A 14,548-nucleotide genomic window follows, 5' to 3' on the forward strand; every position below is an offset into this window, starting at 1 on the left:
GTGACTGAAAACCATAGCCCAACGAGGAGTCTCCAGCAGCCTGGATCAGTCACATGGTATTATGATTAGAGGCACAGGCGGGGGTGCAAGCAGCGGCGGACACCAAAAATAAATTACAAACTTCCACCCGCTAGCAGCGCGAAATTAGCGGACTTATATTCAATCCCTCATTTGTGTTGGCCTGTGTTTTTCTCCCCATTGCCTTCCCCCGCCCTCTGTCTTCTGTCTCCCCCACCTGCATCATCTATGTTCCTTTAAAATAACCCCTATGTTGCTGCCCCGTCCGTCCTGTCCTCATATGCTCCTTCAATGTCCTCCTTCCCTGTGTTGCTTCCCCCCCTTGTGTCTTCTACACCCCTTGCATCTTGTTTTTTTCGTTATCTCTTTCTTGTCCCACCCGTCTCTTTCTATTTTTACGTTCACCTGGTTCCTGTTCACTTTCTAACGATTTCCGATCCCTTTAGATCTCATCCCTTCTCTGTGTTACCTTCGTGCTACCTACTCAGTTCTCATTTCTTCCACCCCTTTATTCTTTTCTTTAATTTCTCAGTTTCTTCCCTCTCTCCCTTTTCCCCTTCCTTCCTTCTTTTCCCACTCTCTATATCTCCCTATGCCACCTTCACCCATCATCAATTCCTTTCTTTCCTGCTGCTTCTCTCTTGTCTCTCACCATTTCCTCTTTACCTGTTTCTGTGCCTTCACCTTCTCTCCCAAATTCCACATCTCTTGTTCAGTCCCTCTATCTTTCTGCTCTCTCAATTCTGCTTGTGTCTCTCCACACCTCCTTCCCTACCTTCCTTTCGTCCCTTTCCATCCTCCTTTCTGTTCCTTCACCCGTCTCTACTACTCTTGACATTTTTTTCCACCTCTGTGTTTCTCTCCAATTATTTATATTTCTCATCACCTCACTTCATCCATTCTCTCCTTCTATTTTGTTCTATGTCTGTTTATCTCTTTGCTTACTACTGTATTTCTCTTTCCCTTCCTTTCTTTTATACCGTTTCACACTTTAAATCCCATTTTCTAGTTCTGTTTCTTGTGCCCCTTCTGTGTCCCCATTTCTCATCTGATTCCCTTCTCGTTTACTTATTCCTAGCGCTCACCCTTTACTGCACCCATCTGTAAAGCGCGCCCCTTGACCCCTCCCACACTCTTGCTTTTGTCTTTCTTCCTTTGTGAAGCAGAAGCCACAGGGGGTAGTGAGAGATTGGGGAGGGGACATGCAGAATGGGGGAGGGGGCTAATTGCAATCAATAATGTTCCTGTGTTTTCTTCCCTCCTGTGGGATGCCACACTGAGAGGCTCTTCCTCACCAGGGACTTAATTAACACCCCTACCTGTCTAGCAATAACTGTGCACTCTCTTCTCCCAGCGCACATCTCCGATCATTGCGTGTTTGCCCCCCCATCCCTTCTTGTTCTGCACCCCCCTCAGCTGCGTTTACTGGTATCCACTGTTCCCCAGACATCCCATATCTTCCCAAATTCCTGGGGCATCCCCTGCCTTTGTACACCAGTTTTTCCAGGGATCGACACCTCTACATTTCCTTCGCCCAGCCGTGCACTCTTGGTCTGTCAATATTTCCCCATTTCCGCACAATTTCTCTTTTGGCCAGTAGGTATCCCAGGACACACACACACACACACACACACAAACACACAACCCCACACACAACCCCACACACACACAGCCCCACACACACACAATGCACCCACACACACACCCCACACACGCAACCCCACACACACAAACCCCCCACACACACAAACCCCCCCACAAACAACCCCACACACACGCAACTCCACACACACACAACCCCACACACACGCAACCCCACACACATAACCACACACACACACACAACCCCACACACAACCACACAACAACCACACACACACAACCCGACACACAACCCTCCCCCACACACACATACCACCCACACATACAAACCCACACACAACCCCACACAAACCCACACACAATCCCATACACACAACAACACACACACACAACCACACGCACACACAACCCCACACACAACCCCACACACAGAACCCCCACACACAACCCCCACACACAACCCCCACACACACAACCCCATACACACAACCCCACACACACACACACACAACTCCACACACAACCCCACACACACACAACCCCCCCACACACACAACCCCCCACACACACAACCCCACACACACATAACCACACATACACAACCCCACACACAACCACACAACAACCCCACACACACAACCCCACACACAACCACACACAACCCCCCACACACAGCCCCACACACACAACCCCCCCACACACACCCCATCCCACACACACACTCGCCCCCACACACATACACAACCCCCCACACAAACACAACCCCACACACAACCCCCATACACACAACGCCCATACACACAACCCCCACACACACAACCCCTACACACAACCCCACACACATACAAAAAACCCCACACACACAACCCCCACACCAGAACCCCCCCACACACACAACCCACCCACACACACAACCACACAACGCCCCCACACACACAACCCCACAACCCCCCCACACACACCCACACACACCCCACACACACACACTCCCCCCCATACACACACAACCCCCCACACAAACACAACTGCACACACAACCCCCATACACACAACCCCCACACACAACCCCCACACCCAGAACCCCCCACACACACAACCACACACACAGACACACAACCACACACACACACAACCACACACACAACCACAACCACACACACACACACACAACCACACACAACCACACTCAACCACACTCAACCACACACACAACCACACAACCCCACACACACAACCACACACACACAACCACACACACAACCACAACCACACACACAACCATCTATCTATCTATCTATCTATCTATCTATCTATCTATCTATCTATCTATCTATCTATCTATCTATCTATCTATCTATCTATCTATCTATCTATCTATCTATCTATCTATCTATCTATCTATCTTTTCAAGCTTTATTACAAATGTCACAAAAAATGTTAACATTTCACTTCTGTTCTTGGATTTTCGTCACAATAAAATCCACTGAACACATAATCTTCACAGAAGTTATTTACAAAAGTTTAAGCTATTGCCATTTTAAATTACAATAACTTTTATTTAAGTATTAATTGTAATATCAATACATCTAAGTCACGTAAATACAACACATTGCATTACAAAAGCTATAGGTGTCACATTTGCGAAAGTTAAAACTATTGGCATTGTAAATGACAAAGCTATTAATTTCGCTATTTTCGAAAACCAACACATAAACAAATTTGTCATTTACAGTACCAATAGCTCAAACTTTCCTAATGTGAGAACTATTGCATTGCAAATGCTTGTTTTAAGGTAGGGAGCAGAGTTTTAGGGCTGAGGGGTACGTTTTAAGGTAGGGGGCAGAGTTTTAGGGCTCAGGGGGCAGTTTTCTGGGCAGGTGGGCTGTTTTTAGGGCTTGGTTGGAGTGGATTTTAAGGTATGAGGCAGAGTTCTATGGCTCAGGACGGGGGAAGGAGCAGTTTTCAGAGCAGGGGAACTTTTTAGGGCGCAGGGCAGGGCGAATTGGGATAGTTTAAGGTTTTAGGGTTAGGGTAGTGTTTAGTGTTCGGCAGTGTCGGGTTATAGGGCAGGGGCCACAATTTTAGGACTCAGGGTGGAGAGGCTTGGGTGTGAACTTTACTACACATCTCTTTATCAAACATGCCTTTACCGTAAAATTAAGGGGTAAAGACATGCATGGTAAAGGCATGTGTCGTAAAGGAATGCACTGTTTAGATGCATTTGTTCTTGGGGCTGCATGGTAGAGGCACGCGTGGTTCAGCCATGCGTGTCTCTGTCATACAACAAGGTCCACTCGCATTGTGAGCTAAGGGAGGTCCAAATTGTGCTGCAGGGTTTACTAAAGGTGAACAACCTTTACAACGAAACTTTTACAACGCACTACCATTATAACGCAACCATTACAACGCAAACCATTACAACGCATTGCGCTGGGGGCGCTCTAGGATAGGGAATAAGTTTAATTTACTATCCAACACCTTCCCTAGTGTTGACGGGGACTGGAGTTGGAATAGTAAATTAAACTTTTCACTATCCAGCACCCCAAAGCGCTATGCGTTGTAAATGTTTGCGAAGTAAAAACCGGGTTGTAAAGGCATGCATGGTAAAAGTATGCGTTGTAACGTCATACATCCTTTACTAAATAATGCAGCAATATCATTCACATTATACAGCATAATGCCACACATTTTGTGATAGTATCAATTCATTGTTTTGAATTTTTACACATGCTCACACTGTCTGGACAAAGTTTCACCTTATTAGTATTAGTTCACCACCCAATTTTCAGCAAAATGCAACTGAAAGGTAAACATTCAGCCTTTGCGAAGTGCCTTCCGCTGCACAGCAATAAGCATTGCCACATTTTTTGTAACTTTTTATCCGTTTGTGCTGGAAACATTTGTTATTGTTAAAATCTGCAAATTATGCAGCAGGTGATGAATTATGTTGTAAATGCAGCTCATCCATAGTTTTGCAAAAAACTGCACATTTGCAGATTCGCATAATTTCAGTGGCCCTGGGTAAAAGCAGTGTTCATGTTGTGGCTGTTAGAGCATGTGTGCATCGGACAGGGCTGTTTTGTTTTTGAATATAATCAGCTGCTTGAGTGATTTTTGTGATGTGGTCTGTGCTGTGGGCAACCTGTGCATGTGTTTTGTTTGCGATTGCTAATTGGTGGTTTCTGTTGTGTAAGATGTATTGTGAGTTTTGATGTTTGTGAGTGTGCAATATGTGTTGTGTGTGATTTATGGTGTCTGGGAAATCTACGTGAGTCTATGATGGGTATTTGATCTGTGTTTTTATCAACCATAAACTGTATGTGTGTGTAAGGAACAAATTACTTACCTGCTGGTAGAGACTGTATCTTCCAGCTGATTCCATCATGTGGAATGGCGTCACACCTTTAGCCAAAAAGGATGCCCAGGTCCACAGAACTAGTTTGTCTGGGAGAAAAAGTAGTCTGCGGTGGGTTCACACAAAGAACTTGAAGCTTACTCACGCTGCGCTGATGTTATAGCTACAAGGAACACTGTCTTGAGCGTGGGGAGTTGCAAGGAATAGCTGTGAAGTAGCTCAAATGGAGTGCACATTAGAAACGCGAGGACCAAGTTAAGGGGAGGAAGGAAACAAATGTTGTTAGGAAACACAATGTTTACATTGCAAGTTGCGAAGCCACAAGGGGTGTGGAGTGTCCCATTACATGTAATGTGTATGTGAACGATGTGTACTACGTATGTAAGTAGGACAGAGAGTTCACTGTTTGAGAGGATTTACTCCCCCAACCTTGTTGGAGTTGGTGCAGGGCGGTATTTGAAGTTTTAAGGCAGCACGTTAAAGCCGTCAGTGCCTTGCTAAGATTTTATCTTATAGCCTCCTTTGTCAGGCTCCTCTATAGATGTTGGTCTTCTGTTTTGGTACATGTTGTCTGCAGTTAAGCATTCCATTGTAGGTTAGCTAAAATAACAAGTAATAGCCAGTGGCTCATCAACAGAATCAGCATTTTAGTGTTATGTTGCAGCAGGAATACAATGTGCTGCTATTTAAAATTGCTCTTAAAGTCAAAGGGGTGATCATGTGTCCCTCGGAACTTGGGTATTATTGATATAGTCTACAAAAAGTTCTGTTGGTTGGAAGTAATTACTTTAAATTCATAGCAATTTAAATGAGAAGACATTTCTTTTTTAGTAGTCTAAAAATAGTACTGGGCACACCTCAAAGATACTTCAAGTCATAAATATGTTTCATTCATATGTTTCATTTGGTGAGTATGGCTGTCATACAAAACATAAACAAAGCAACCAGTTAATTGGTGACTGATGTAACATATAGTGAGAGATGTGACAGTGGTGAACTGACAAACACTACATCAATACATAAATAACCAAAGAATGAAAAAATCTCCATCCAATTATAAAGTGCAAAAGTAACCCGCAATATCAACTATTCATGGTTACAGTGACTAAGGACATGAGTAGGTTTTACGTCAACGTTTCGACCCTGGTGTCTGCATTATTGAAAGGGGGCATCACATAGGGTCTTCTTCAGGATGAAATGAACCACGCTAGGAAAGCCTAAATACAAAAGGGGTGGGGGTTTATTAGAGGGGTGTGTCTGTACCAAGTGATATTACAAGGTGAAAAACAGGGTTGTCCGAAAGGCCACTCACCAAGTTGTTTCAAAATAGAAACTGGTGACTCCTCCAATCCTGGATAGAGTCAACAGTAGAAAATATCAGGTCATCTCAAAATAATCAAAGTATCTATATTATTGTAATTCTAGGAGCCACCAACTTAATGGGTCACAGTTATTAAACCAATGACATTGTCACATCAGACTCTGATTAACTGGTTGTTTTGTTTATGTTTTGTATGACAGCCATACTCACTGAACGAAACATATGATTGAAATCTATTTATGACTTGAAGTATCTTTGTGGTAGGTCCAGTACTATATTTAGACTACAGAAAAAGTGTTCTCATTTTAATAGTTATGAATTTGAAGTAGTTACTTCCAACCAACTGAGCTATTTACAATTGCATCATAAAGAAGCAAAAGATGGGTACGGTTGGATGAGCCATGTCCGATCTGGTGAGATTGGGCTAAGTTGTTCTCCAAGTATTAGCAATAGGAGAAGCTGTTTGTGTGGTTTGACCTCCTTGGTAAGATCAGGCAGTCACCTCTGGAGAGGGCCCTGCCGATGTGCTTGCATCCTTTGCCAGAAGCAGCCCTCTCAATGAAAATGGCCCGCGAGAACTCAGAATATAAGTAGTTCAATGTATTCCAGTCTAAGCCTTGTGCCAAAAATGTGTAAAACCCTATCAAGAGCTAAAGTCAAACGCACACAAAAGCAAAGCTACACACGTGACGCACACACACACACACATACACACACATCTACACATATATATTTTGGCAAGGACTAATAGCTCTACAATGTTTTTCGAAGCCATGTTTACATTAGCGCGGCTGATGTGGCGCATGGTTGAAAGTTTAAAAAAAAGAAAAGCGCAACACGGTCTTCTTTGGCCCTTTTTTAACTTTAATTTATGCTGCACAGTAGCCCCATAGTAGATGACCCATAATGTGAACTTAAGAAAGCTTCTTTGACCTCTAACGTGAACACAAGCTATTCTCTGCGATCCGATTTTAGGTCAAAGCCTACCAGACAGCACAGCTGTCTGCTTAGCTAACAACCTCTTGGGGTTATTCGGAAAGCTTCCCTCGGAATGCATTTGCCCACTGCTTACCATTGGCTTTGTGGTTTACAACACGCATTTTCTGGCTTTCTATTTGCTGGCTCGATTTGTTTTACGCTGTCCAGCTTGAGTTCTTCCCTTCCCTTGCCCAAACTTTATTTACTGTATTCATCAACCAGTACTGGATTTCTGAAAACAGCCTTTAAATCTTGTTCTTATCGTGCCACATTTGCTGTGCATTCAAAGACAGAGGTTAAATGTCAGACTCTGTCTTCCAAGGAGCTTAGTGTTTACTTTTCTTTCTCTGACTTCAAAGTAGGAAGATTTATGTGACAATCATGCTGGCTCATGGAGGAGTGCTTGAGGAAGGCTGTACAATGTTATTTTTTTCCTAGCACACAACGAAATGTAAATGTTTGTAAATCAACTTGTCAGATATTTCAGAATATATCATAATTAGAAAAACCCAAATGAAGCACATTTTCTGGTAGTTCAGAAGTGTGGTGGAAACAAATATTTGAATCCAAACAAAACAATCAATCCACTAGGTGATCACATTTCCTCACGTTATCATTTGGAATCTGTACATCAGTATGTCTGTGCAAATGTAATGATCATTTCAATGAAGATGTGTTGTCTGTAAAGGCAGTGCGCTACCACACCATGCGTACTCCACTCTACTCTGCACAACTCCACACTATACCACTCAACTCCACACTGTTTTACTGCACTCTACTCTGCACCACTACACCCTTCGCCATTGCACTCCATGCCTCTCCACTTTCCACCACTCTACTCTGTAATTCCACTGTGCAACACTGCACTCTATGCTACTGCACTCTGTGCCAATGCACTCTACTCTGTACCACTCCAATCTAAGCCAGTGCACTCTATGCTAATCCACTGTGCGCCCCTCTAATCTACTCTGCACTCTATGCCACTCTGCTCTTCGCCACTGTACTTTACCATGCACAGCTCCACTCTACTCCGAAACAATCTACTCTACTCCACTGCACTCAGTGGCATTGCACTTGGCGCCATTACATTCAGCAGCAGTCCACTCTGCGCCACTGCACCTGACTCCTCACCACTGCACTCTACAACACTTTACTCAAAACCAATGCACTCTACACCACTGCACTCTATGCCAGTCTGCTCTACACCACCATATTCTACTCCACAGTACTTTACAACACTGCACACTGCGCCATTGTACTCTATGTCACTGCACTCTATTCTACTCTGCACCACTGTACTCTATGCCATTGCACTCCACTCTATGTCACTCTACTATACACCACTGCACTCTTTGACAGTCCACTCTGCAACACTGCACTATCTGTCATTTAACTCTACACTGCGCCACTCTAAGCCACTCTACTCTGCACCAAGCTACACAATGCCTCTGCCCCCTATGCCACTATACTTTAAACCACTGAACTCTATGCCAATGCACTAAACCCCACTTAACTTAAAACCAATGCCCTCTGCACTTTACGCCAACTACTCTGCATCACTGCACTGAATGTCACTATATTCTACCCTGAAACTCACTATGCCCCAGCACCCCATGCAACTGCAGGCTAAGCCACTCCATTCTACTCTGCACTACTGTACTTTATGGCACTGTTCTTTGCACACTCTACTCTGTGCCACTCTACAAGACTGCACTCTCCACCACTGCACTATACACTACTCTACTCCACACCATTGCACTCTAAGCCACTGCACGTTATGCCACTCTACACCATTGCGCTCTAAGTCACTGCACTCTATGCCACTCTATCTACTCTGTACCCAAGTGCTCTACGCCACTGCTCTCTGCACCACTCGACTTTGCGCCACCCTACTCTGCGCTACTCTCCTCTACTGCACTCTGTGCCACTCTACTCTGCCAGAACGACCCACTCTACTCTGCACCACTGCACTTTGTGCCACTATATGCTATGCCACTCTACACCATTGCACTCTACGTCACTCAACTCTATGCCACTCTACTTTACTCTGGTCTGCTATACTCTGCACCACTCTACTCTGCACCACTCTACTCAATGCCACTGCACTCTATGCCACTCAACTCTAGGCCACTGTACTGCACTCTACACCAATATACTCTACGCCTCTACACTCTGCATCACTCCACAGCACTCTAATCTATTCTGCAACACTGCACTCTACTCTGTGCCACTAACCTCTACTCCACTCTACTCCTCATCACTGCATTCTACCCTGTACCACTCCGAACCGATTCTACGCCACTTCACTGTACTCTGAAACTGTATACTCTACACCACTGCACTCTACTCTGCACCAATCTACTGTACGCCATGCTACTCTCCATCACTCCATTCTACGCCAATGCATTCTAGACCACTGTACTCAAAATCAATGCACTCTATGCCAATTTACTCTGCACCACTTCACTCCAGGCCACTGTACTCTACTCCACGCCATGACACTACACTCTACCGTATTCCATTCTACAACGCTCCACTCTATTAAACTTTACTTCACTTTATGACCCTCTACTCCAATCTATACCACTCCGGTTTACACCGCTATACTCCACTCCACTCTATGCCACTCTGCAACGCTACTTCACTCCACCACTCTCTGCGCAACTACCTTTATACCACTCCATCACTCCACTCTAATCTGTGACACACCACTCCACACCACTCTTCTTCAATCTGTCCCACTCCACTCTATGACCCTATGCCACTTGACTTTACACCACTCTACTCCATTCTATGCCATTCCATTCCTACACTACTCCACTCTATGACAATTAACCCTGCTCTACGGCTCTTTACTCTACAACACTCTACTCCACTCTACACAACACCCTCTACGCCACTCCACTCTACTGTACACCACTCCACAACACTCTACTTCACTGTACGCCACTCAACTCTACTGCACTCTACCCCCTCCAAGACACTCCACAATACTCCACGGCACTCCATGACACTCCACTGTACTTCTCTCTACACAGTGCACTCTGTATCACTCCGCGCCACTCTAATCTATTCAGCACCACTGCACTCCACGCCACTGCACTCTACTCTGCATCACTAAACTCTACGTCACTCTACAGTAAACCTCCGCATTCTATCCTGTACCACTCCACCCTACCCTGAACCCACTACACACTATGCCACTTCACTGTATTCTGAAACAATTTACGCTACGCCACTGCACTCAACTCTGGACCACTCTACTGTATGTCACGCTACACTCCATCACTGCACTATATGCCAATGCACTCTACACCACTCTACTCTGCACTACTGTAATTTACGCCACTTCACTCCAGGCCATTGTACTCTACTCTACAAGTCTACACTCTACCATACTCCACTCTACGATGCTCTACTCCATTAAAGTCTATTCCATTCTATGCCACTATGCAACACTACTTCACTCTGCAACTGCACGCAACTACATTTATACCACTCCATTACTTCACACTATTCTACTACTCACTCACTACTCCACTCCACTTTATGATACTGCGCCACTCAACTTTACAACACTCTACTCCACTCTATCCCATTGCACTCTCCTACACTACTCCACTCTGTAACACTCTACTTAACGAACATTTTCTTTGCTCTCCGTCACTCAACTCTGCAACCCTCTACACAACACTCTCTATGCACCTCCACTCTGCTGTTCACCACTCCACAACACTCTTCTTCACTCTACCCACTCAACTTTACTCCACGCTACGCCCTACTACTCTACGATACTCTACTCCCTCCAAGACACTCTGCAACACTCCATGACACCGCCGGCCACTCAACTCTACTCTCCACTACTCTACGGCACTCCATAACACTCCACTTTACGCCACTCCACCCCACCCCACCCCACCCCACTTTTCTTTACCACAAGAACTTTTTGCTGTGCTGAGCAGCAGCTACGCCTGTGTACAACATGGCTTTACACATACTGGCAAACCCAATAGCTTTAGCATAGGCGAGACCTATTGGCGTTGCCAATGCATGTTCCTTTTTCTCTGTGCCTTACAGGATTCCATGCCCTTTTGTCCCAAGACCACATTCTTTTAATTTCTCCTACTGCTCAGTCTGTCTTTCTCCTTTTCACTGTCTGCTTCTCGATCGCTCTCTCATCCTGTTCTACTTGCTCCAGCTTGAGCTTGTTCACTATTCCAACTTGGTAATGTTTCTCTTCTCTTGGCCTCTCCTTCACATCATCATTTGCTCTATTTACCCCCTTTTGCACATTCTTTTTATTTTTTAATTTTTAATTTTTATTTAGTCTTCTGTCTTTTCCTCCCTCTTGCTCTCAACCTATTTTTCAGTCACTTAGCGTGCTTCCGTATGCATGCTTCGACCCTGTTTGTCTCCCTCCTCTCTTCCTCTTTATTCTTTTATACAATTGCTCTGCCCTCTTCTCTCTGGTGTTTTTACCTACCCCACCCTTTTCTCTCCAGTTTTACTCCCCCTTCACTTTCAGTTCCATTTTGCTCTGCTCTGTATATTAACTTCCCCTTTACTGTAGCCTTTACTTTCTTGTCCACTTTGCCCATCCCTTCAACTCCCTGGCCCATTGCCCTTTGATCTATGTATGAATGTATGTATGTATGTTTGTTTATGGTATTTCTTTAGCATGAACCTAGCCAAAACACAGCTGAGTTAACATGGAATATAGACAAAGACAAGCATAAATTCAATGAGAAAGAGGAGAGAAAGCTGGGTTGTGAATGGTTGATACACAGCCATGTAGTGTTCTTTAAAGAGGGGAGTCTTGAACTCAGTCTGTAAGGTAACAGCCTCCATACTGCAGGGCACTCTGAAACCAGGCTGGTAGTTGTGCTGGAGATAGTTACACTGATGAAGTATTGGTGCTCAATACACTCTTTTCAATGATCTTGCCGATAAATACTAAGTGAGTGATGGGCTGGTAGTTGGCATAGTGTAGCTTTGTTTAGTAGTGGAACGGTTTGGCCTCCTTCTGGGCAGATGCTTTGAATGAGGGAGGCATTAATTATGATAAGTAGGGGTAAGATAGCATCTTCAGAGAGAGCTTTGATGAATGGCAATGGTAAAACATCTTCATAAGAAGTAGCTTTGAGGTACTCAAGTATACCAGTGAGATCTGAAAGAGATAGCGTTTGTAAGGCTGACCATTGCAGGATTCTATGGGAAGAGGTGGGTGTCAGAAATCCAGCAGGCTGGATGTCATTGATGTGCTTTCATACCGTATAGATTTTTAACAGAAGTAGAGATTGATAGCATTTCACTTCTCTGTGGAGTGAAGAATAGGTGGGTCATGCAGGTGGTAGCTACAGTTCTCAATTATCTTGAACTTTATTCCACGTATACTACCTTGCTTTGAATAATGTGATGAGCTGTCTGCATATTGAACGAAGGGTCTTCAGGATCCAAAGCTACTTGGGAGATCTGTTTTTATTCCATTTTCTTCCTATCTGCCAATGGATCTTTCCTTGTCAGCAAGGTCTTTAGATTACCAGGTTGCTGAAAGCTTTGGCTTGTTCTTGCATTTTATAATTGGGAGGCATGGATGTTCATGTAGCTTTCTAAAAAACTGTTGAAGTTGTTCCAAAGAGTGTTGGCAGGGGACATGAAGTTGAATGCGTCGGAGAGATGAGTTCAAGCATTAGGTTGTCTATGAAGAAGTCTTTGAAGGATCTGAAGGGTTTGTCTTCTCTTTTGTGTTGACCTTAGTTTCTTGGTAGAGCCTTAAGCATCGCGATAGTGATGGCAAAGGGGTTGGTCAAGTCCAGGGGAATGGGTGGGTTGCCTTGGAATATTGGTGATGTTGAGAAGACAAAGTTAAGGATGTTGCCTTTGGAGTATGTTGTTTGTGTGGCATACTGTACCATGTTGAGTGCATTGATGAGGTTGAAGAAGATGTCTCTTTTTTTTCGAGCTAGGGTTGGCTCTCTTTAAGTGCATTCCTGCCTCTCTTTGCTCTTCTTCCGCTCTCATATCTCCTTTGCTTCCCCTTTACTGTCTCTTAACTCTCCTTTAGCTCTCTTCAAACAGTTGTTCTCCTGTTTCTGTCTCTTATTTACATGAACATCAGACTGAGCCAACTCTTTATTCTCTTCCAGGCAAGGTGCTGGTACACTGCTGTGATATTGGATTAAGCCGTAACTCCACCATCGTTCTTGCCTACTTAATGATCTATCGCAATCGAACCTTGATGGAGGCCGTATGTTTAGTGACCAGAGAGAGGTACATCCGACCAAATGATGGATTCCTCCAACAGCTACGAAACTTGGACATGCGGTTGAGCCAAAGGAGGAAGCTCTGCTACTTGCCCTAACAGTGGCCACATCAGACTGGTTTAAATAAACCTGGCATGAAAATGTCCCTGCTTCCATTAATACTTTATTGCCTTTAGACTAATAATTTTACCCAACACACACACCAAACAGAGCCATGTATTGCATACCTCTGTCAACCACTCAATCCCTAAACATGCTACATATATATAGTACCTAACACAAGATCCGCTCTCACACAGCCAACCATCCCTATACAGCCTTTACAACCACCTACTGAAAACCAGTTACGTCACCCACTCATTTAAAATCACTTATGACAACCCACCCACAAACAGCCAACCACCCTCAAACACGTTCAAGCAGCCACTCATAAATGCTAGGCTTTGCACACAAACAAAGCAAACTCACATATTGGCCATCTGCACTACTGACCACCGTAGAACTAGCCACACATGTCCCATAACATGCATAATTCATCACCCAAAGGCAATCAGGCTACACCAAAACACTGGCTTCCTTAAAGTCATTTAATCTCTCAGACGCCTACCTCCAGTCATTCACACACACCCCATGTCTCATAGAGACGATTACAGAGCCATCCACTCAAACACCTATTTTTCCAATGGGCATTACAATACAGTGTACAAGCAACATATGCTGCAGCACAAAGAAATAAGGAATGCATAAAGTGTGACACCACCTAGGCAAGTAAGAGAGAGTTGTGATGCAAACAGCCAACAATGAGAACTAAGAAAACTAAGAGGAAGGACGGCGATAAGACAATTGAGGTATATTGTAATGACATGCAATGGGTGGGGTGGGCTGAGGAGCGGCACAGGTGAAGGAGCAGGGCAATGAGATAAATCCACTCGGAACAGTAGCAGGTGTCATACATGACAGTCAAAAGCTGTTCGGCTTCTCAGTTCGGATAAGAATCTAATTTATCTGTAC

At 44.5% G+C, this 14,548-nt stretch overlaps 1 protein-coding gene across 1 annotated transcript in view; it reads left to right on the plus strand.

The window, feature by feature from the left end:
- Nucleotides 1-13,635, plus strand: part of LOC147711010 (dual specificity protein phosphatase 13A-like) — a 127,654-nt gene extending 114,019 nt beyond the window's left edge. The window contains exon 3 of the mRNA XM_086920097.1: nt 13,421-13,635. Coding sequence (XP_086776223.1) covers nt 13,421-13,635 — 215 coding nt within the window. The remainder of the gene's footprint in view (nt 1-13,420) is intronic.
- Nucleotides 13,636-14,548: the final 913 nt, after the last annotated feature.

Source organism: Lissotriton vulgaris, chromosome 5 (assembly GCF_964263255.1).
Source record: "Lissotriton vulgaris chromosome 5, aLisVul1.2, whole genome shotgun sequence".
NCBI classification, from domain to species: Eukaryota; Metazoa; Chordata; class Amphibia; order Caudata; family Salamandridae; genus Lissotriton; species Lissotriton vulgaris.